Here is a 6,374-nt window from a genome sequence, read left to right on the forward strand (position 1 = left end):
TGACTGGTAATCGCTGTAGCAGCTAATGCAGAGTCATGGCCAGTCCTGTTGCTAGCGTTTCCGCTAGTGAGACGTCCGATGAACCAGACCGTTGTGTTCTGCTAGTCAGCCACGTAGACTGTGGCTACCAAGGAGTCATCCAGTATTTGTGTATCCTCATTTACTGAATCAAAAATATTCTGTCTCTCAAAATATTCAACTGATCAATGTATTTTTCGAGAAGTCGTGGTGCCGCAGTGAAATTCAATTAAATTTAGTGTCTACGTCGCTTATTTATTCCTCCACCATGAGGGAAGTAGGCCAACGGCTACAGATTAGTCGTTAGTCACACATTTGAGATGAATGCGATTGACAGACACATTCGCCCAATAACGGTTAAGTATCTCAATATTAGATTGGCCGAAATTTATGTCTGTAAAAGGTGCATGCGTCTGTCACCCAATAGGCACGCGAGATGTAGAGGAAAGGGCGGGTCAGACTGTAGTATAAATTAAAGCGTTGAGCCGCCGTGCACGCACAAAAAAAGAAAGTCGCAGTCAGTTGTGTGAAGGCCCGCTCTACATCCAGGAAAAAATGAGGGAAATCGTGCATCTTCAAGCTGGCCAGTGCGGAAACCAGATTGGTGCCAAGGTTAGTAAAGCTCTTTATATCTTTAGATAATCTCATTCGAGTTTTTTTTTAGTCGTGAGCGCTCATCTTTTGCTGTATGAACCGATGCATTGTGCCCATACCGACCCAGAAACCACACCCTGGAATATCAATGTGTCCTACTTCCCAGGATTTTCTTTTAAGCGTTGACGCTCTACCTAATTCCAGTTTGAAACGTCTTTGGTGGGGTTTCTATTTGTCGAGGTACAGCCTAATAAAACAGTTTTATTTTTTTTAATTTTTATTATTTTATTTTTTTTTAAATAATGGAAGATTTCTGTGGAATCACATTATGTTCATTATGCGCTCTACAATGAACTAACGGAGAGGAATCGGCTAAAAACTTCTGCGCATTTAATTCGAAAGAACTATAATTTTTCACAGAACCATTGTTCCTGCGCGGCCATTGGCGCAATGCGGGGAAAGGGGGAAGTGAGCATTGGTGATTAGAAATCACAACGCGTTTTCAACTCTTTGACTTAACGTGATCGGTACTTTTTAACTTTTTATTATTATTATTATTATTATTATTATTATTATTATTATTATTGCTAGAGCGGGGTTTCGTCATATTGTGATGGCAAATGAAGTCTTTGTGTGGTGGAGCAGTTGAAGGCTTATGGAGGCCTGCTTGGCTTTGCTTTCTCTGCTTTAGCCGGCTTTTGCCAGGAGTAGGCGGTGTTGGCGGTTAGTGACGTAATGAGGAATTTTCAAATTCATAACCCGTGAGTCGCAGCCAATGGGGGGTCAGAACGCGCGCGCCGAAAACAGTATGGCGGGAAACAAAATTTCAATTTAGCGTTTAGTGTTTTTTTTTTTTTTTTTTTTTTTTCCTCTTTAAAAAAAAAAGAACTAGCCATTTAATGACAATGACTCCAGTGCGCATTGCCCAGTTGCATCTAGTCCCCAGAGCTAAGTTTACATATTTTGCAGTTTTGGGAAGTCATCAGTGATGAGCATGGTATTGACCCCACCGGCACATACCATGGTGACAGTGACCTGCAGCTGGACAGAATCAATGTCTACTACAATGAAGCCTCAGGTAAGCCATGGGCAACTCATGTTTTAATTAGTGTTTAGATGTGAGATTTTCTCACCTTCATGTCTCTTAGGTGTTTCATTAATTCATTTTTTTTCTTTTTTTAAATAGGTGGTAAGTATGTGCCCCGTGCTGTGCTGGTTGATCTGGAGCCTGGAACCATGGATTCTGTGAGGTCTGGACCTTTTGGCCAGGTCTTCAGGCCAGATAACTTTGTTTTTGGTAAGTTGCAGGATTTGGTGTGTGCATGTGTGTGGTCCAGGAACTGACCACCTATAGATGTTGTCCTGAGTTCAGTGACATTAAACTTGGATTTCTCTGTTACAGGCCAGAGTGGTGCTGGTAACAACTGGGCTAAGGGTCACTACACTGAGGGTGCAGAGCTGGTGGACTCTGTCCTGGATGTGGTGAGGAAGGAGGCAGAAAGCTGTGACTGCCTGCAGGGCTTCCAGCTCACACACTCACTGGGTGGTGGTACTGGCTCTGGTATGGGAACCCTGCTCATCAGCAAGATCCGTGAAGAGTATCCTGACCGCATCATGAACACCTTCAGCGTGGTGCCTTCTCCCAAAGTATCAGACACAGTTGTTGAGCCCTATAATGCCACACTATCAGTCCACCAACTTGTAGAAAACACAGATGAGACCTACTGCATCGACAATGAGGCCCTGTATGACATCTGTTTCCGTACCCTCAAACTCACAACCCCCTCATATGGTGACCTCAACCATTTGGTCTCTGCCACCATGAGTGGTGTCACCACCTGCCTCAGGTTCCCTGGACAGCTCAATGCTGACCTGCGTAAGTTAGCAGTAAACATGGTGCCATTCCCCCGTCTGCACTTCTTCATGCCTGGCTTCGCTCCCCTCACAAGCAGAGGCAGCCAGCAGTACAGATCACTCACTGTGCCAGAGCTCACCCAGCAGATGTTTGATGCCAAGAACATGATGGCAGCCTGCGACCCACGTCATGGCCGTTACCTGACGGTTGCTGCTATCTTCCGTGGCCGCATGTCCATGAAGGAGGTAGATGAGCAAATGCTGAACGTGCAGAACAAGAACAGCAGCTACTTCGTTGAATGGATCCCCAACAATGTTAAGACGGCTGTCTGCGACATTCCTCCCCGTGGCCTCAAGATGGCTGCCACATTCATTGGCAACAGCACAGCTATCCAGGAGCTGTTCAAGCGCATTTCTGAGCAGTTCACAGCTATGTTCAGGCGTAAAGCTTTCCTCCATTGGTACACGGGTGAGGGTATGGATGAGATGGAGTTCACTGAGGCAGAGAGCAACATGAATGACCTGGTGTCTGAGTACCAGCAGTACCAGGATGCTACTGCTGAGGAAGAAGGAGAATTTGAGGAGGAGGGTGAGGAGGAGTTGGCCTAAGTGTACCCATTTATCCAATCTCTGCTGTCAAATCTTTGCAGTGACATGTAATGTTCCCAGTCTTTTCCAGTCTTCAGTGTTCTGTCTGCTGTTAATGTTAATAAAAATTCTTCCACATATGTTTGCCTCAATGTTTTAATATGCTGGCATACTGTAGTATTAACCCATAGCCAGAGGGAGAGGTTTTTTATAAAAAAATTTTTTTTAATATACCATTGATGCACATTCACTTAACCTGAATGATATAGCTTGAGTAACTGGTACCTGGATCACAAGCTGGCTTGTATTGTGCTGTACATTATTGAAAGTACCCCAGTTAACTGTCAGCTCTTTGTAATTGCAATCACAAATTCAACCAACTGATATTTTCTGGAGTTAGAAACCCAACTAAATTCTGCTGGCCCACTTTGGCCTAAAAAGCTAATGTGGCTTTATGGACTTTCCACAGAAGATGGTAAGTTCAGAGCAGACAAACATGAGTCCAAAGTACAGCAGACTTTTTTGTATATATATATATTTTTTTTTTTTCATGGTTCTATTTCCCATTGACTGTAATGGCTTTAATAAAGATTAGATTACCTTATAAGAATTAAATATGCATCAAAATGAAGATTACATGACTGTACAGGTTCACTAGCAAGTCACTTCAGAGTGAAAAGCTGTTAAGGTGATCTGGCAAAAATGTTATATGCTGGCTCTGAGTTTCTGCCTGTGGTCAGTAGATGGCAGTGCTGGCTAAGACATTCTTTTCCACAACAAGTAGGTGAGGATGCTTATGGCCAAAGCCAGGAGTGTCCAACAGCACACCTTCTTCACCTGGTTCTCCAAGTTCTGCTTCTGTCCAAAGCGTGATACAAAACCCCTCTGTCGGAAACAAGATCAGAACTTGAGTAAAATTAGGAATCTTGGTAGTCATTACAGTGATAATAGTATTTTAGAACAAAAAGGTACATCCTTAATACATCAGTATTTGGGAATTTCCTCCGCAGTGCAGAAAATAACTCATATTTACAAGAAAGATGGAGAAAATGTAAAATTGTTTGTTTGGGCTGACTAACAATTTTTTATTTCTCATTTGTGAAAATCAGATTGGCAGTTCATAGTTTTTTTTTCTTGCTCTCTTGCACAGATCACCTCTGGGATTATGTAGGTTTTAAGGCCATATAAAACAAATTTAACGTAATTTGGAAAAAGATGTTGAACCAAAGTTCCGCTGCTGGATTAGTTACCAGATATAAGACAAATCTGAACCCTCAAAAGGCCGCAATTATCCATGTGAAAAGTATTTCTTCTTAAGGGCAATATGAAGTGATTAATCATTAGACTGTTTTCAGTGGTGTTCTGAAAATGTTGTTTTGTAACATTTCTTATATTTAATGATACATATTCCAAAACAAATGCAAATGGAAATTATTTTTATTTGATTACCACAAATAATTGACACAGTATATCGGAGGGTTAAAAGAGCATCAAGTATGGGTCAGTATAATGAGTCTGCAATGTTTAGTCTACAATGATCACCACCCGTGATGGCTGCTCAGAATGGTGTCAATGAAGCCTCAAAGCAATTTTTTTTGTTAGAACATGGGCCATATAGTCTTAAATAAGTGGGTCTTTATCAGACTATCATGTAGCATTCTGAGAAGTCTACTGTCTTTTGGAGAGACCACCTCAGAGACTACAAGTTAATATATCACACCTTTTTCTGCTTTAAATTAAACCATTTTATCTTGCCGTCTCTGAGGGTTATCCATATGCCAAAGTCACTGCTGTATCTGCCTTATTTAAAAATCAATAGTGCATAATGGTAATGTATATGCATTTTTTAAGTTGATATATGATATGTGTGAGAAACAAGTCTTTTATCTTCTCTGCAGATGTAGTTCCTTACTCACCCATCCTCCCCTGTCTCGTATTTCAGGGCAGATGACCTTCTCTACATAGGCCCCCACACTCTCCTTAAGCTGAGGCAGGACCACTGTCATGCCCCTCTCGTGGCAATGCAGGGCCATCTGGCCAGCCAGCACGTACACTGATAGCACTGCACTCCAGGCCAGGTCCCTGCGGCGTCCCCCAGGGACAGGGGGGAAAAAATGCTCATCAAGGATGCTCATGAGCATTGGGCAGGCAGTGGCCTCTGTCACATCCTGGAAAACACGAGGCCAGCGGCGGAAGAAGATGGGGAAACGGGCAAGGAGCTCATCTCCGGCATACCGCAGAGCTGCTGTGCAGGTTGTAGGGGCAGGACCCATGGTCCCATCTGCCCCCCCTGTGGTTACATAGTTTATGTAGTCATGGGCCATCAGAAAAGCCTCTCTCACCAGGGGATCACGACTGTCCAGGCCCAATCTGGCCTCTGGCTCCTCTGACTGACACATGCTTGCCTCCAACTGTCACCTCGCTAATCACCAAGCTGTATTCTCATTAGAAAATGGAAGCACAGCTGTGAACTGTGGTCTAAGTTCCATTATTCTTACACAGTGGTGTCTGTCAACATAACGTTCGAAAAATGGCATTAGGAGAGGAATAAAATTGTTGCAGCATCTGTCTGATAAGGAAATAAGACTCACCTTTTCTTCAGTTACGCAATCACAGACTTGTGCTGAGAAAAAGAACCGGTAGGTCAGAGAATGTTGGGGTCCAGAGGTATGTGTCTGTAAGTGTTGCAGTCAGACTGGATCACCCAGTCCCTTCACAGACTAAATATAGAGCCCTTGTTGCAAACTGACACTGATATCCAACCTCATGTACACAATCATAGCTGTTCCTGACACATCCCCATTCCAACACAAGCAGCATGGCTAAAAAAAGAGCTTTGAGGACCTGCAGAATGGGGTGGAACGTCGGCACTGTACAGCAGAGGAGTATGAGTATGAGTTTCATTAATGATCAAGAGATATTTACAAGACGGTTCTGCAGACAGTTCACCGCTGTAAAAGAGATGGTGAAATTTAAAAACCTACTTAAATTCAAGTTGTATATTATGACCATTATGTTGAGCTAATACTCAATCCAATAACATGCAGTCTCTGTTCACCTCCACTGTTTTAATGCGGCAGCAGATTTCTCAAAGTGAAACCAGAAGTCAGCTATGGGAAATACCAGCACATGAACGGAAGTGAAGTCAGACTTCTTTTTCACCACATGGGAGCAGTAATGTATTACAAGACACTTGCTTTCATTTGCCATTTTGTGTGTGTGTGTGTGTTAGTGTGTTAGTGTGTAGTGTGTTCTGTGTGGTTTGGGGAGGGGCTCTTGAGCTGTGTCAGGCATTTAGTCATATATGCAGGCCAATTAAC

At 43.0% G+C, this 6,374-nt stretch overlaps 2 protein-coding genes across 12 annotated transcripts; one reads left to right on the forward strand and one right to left on the reverse strand.

Annotated features, from left to right (window-relative positions):
- Positions 1-485: 485 nt before the first annotated feature.
- Positions 486-3,194, forward strand: tubb2b (tubulin, beta 2b). 9 transcript variants are annotated; one of them, XM_029511579.1, is made up of 5 exons: positions 486-630; positions 1,582-1,690; positions 1,799-1,909; positions 2,015-2,363; positions 2,838-3,194. In XM_029511579.1, the coding sequence occupies exons 1-5, from the start codon at positions 574-576 to the stop codon at positions 3,073-3,075; spliced, it is 864 nt and encodes a 287-aa protein (XP_029367439.1). In that variant the 5' UTR covers positions 486-573; the 3' UTR covers positions 3,076-3,194. The 9 variants fall into 9 exon arrangements, with proteins under 9 accessions (XP_029367439.1, XP_029367440.1, XP_029367442.1 ...); XM_029511580.1 differs by having other exon boundaries at positions 2,015-2,331; positions 2,833-3,194; XM_029511582.1 differs by having other exon boundaries at positions 2,015-2,155; positions 2,855-3,194.
- Positions 3,195-3,311: 117 nt separating this feature from the next.
- bcl2l16 (BCL2 like 16) lies at positions 3,312-6,043 on the reverse strand. Of its 3 annotated transcripts, none has more exons than XM_029511586.1 (3): positions 5,646-6,043; positions 4,971-5,488; positions 3,312-3,939 (listed from the first exon to the last, which is right to left on the reverse strand). In XM_029511586.1, exons 2-3 carry the CDS (start codon positions 5,451-5,453, stop codon positions 3,811-3,813), a joined length of 612 nt encoding a protein of 203 aa, XP_029367446.1. In that variant the 5' UTR covers positions 5,454-5,488; positions 5,646-6,043; the 3' UTR covers positions 3,312-3,810. The 3 variants fall into 3 exon arrangements, with proteins under 3 accessions (XP_029367446.1, XP_029367444.1, XP_029367445.1); XM_029511584.1 differs by having other exon boundaries at positions 4,971-5,562; XM_029511585.1 differs by lacking the exon at positions 5,646-6,043 and having other exon boundaries at positions 4,971-5,632.
- Positions 6,044-6,374: the final 331 nt, after the last annotated feature.

Source organism: Echeneis naucrates, chromosome 9 (assembly GCF_900963305.1).
Source record: "Echeneis naucrates chromosome 9, fEcheNa1.1, whole genome shotgun sequence".
Taxonomy (NCBI): Eukaryota; Metazoa; Chordata; class Actinopteri; order Carangiformes; family Echeneidae; genus Echeneis; species Echeneis naucrates.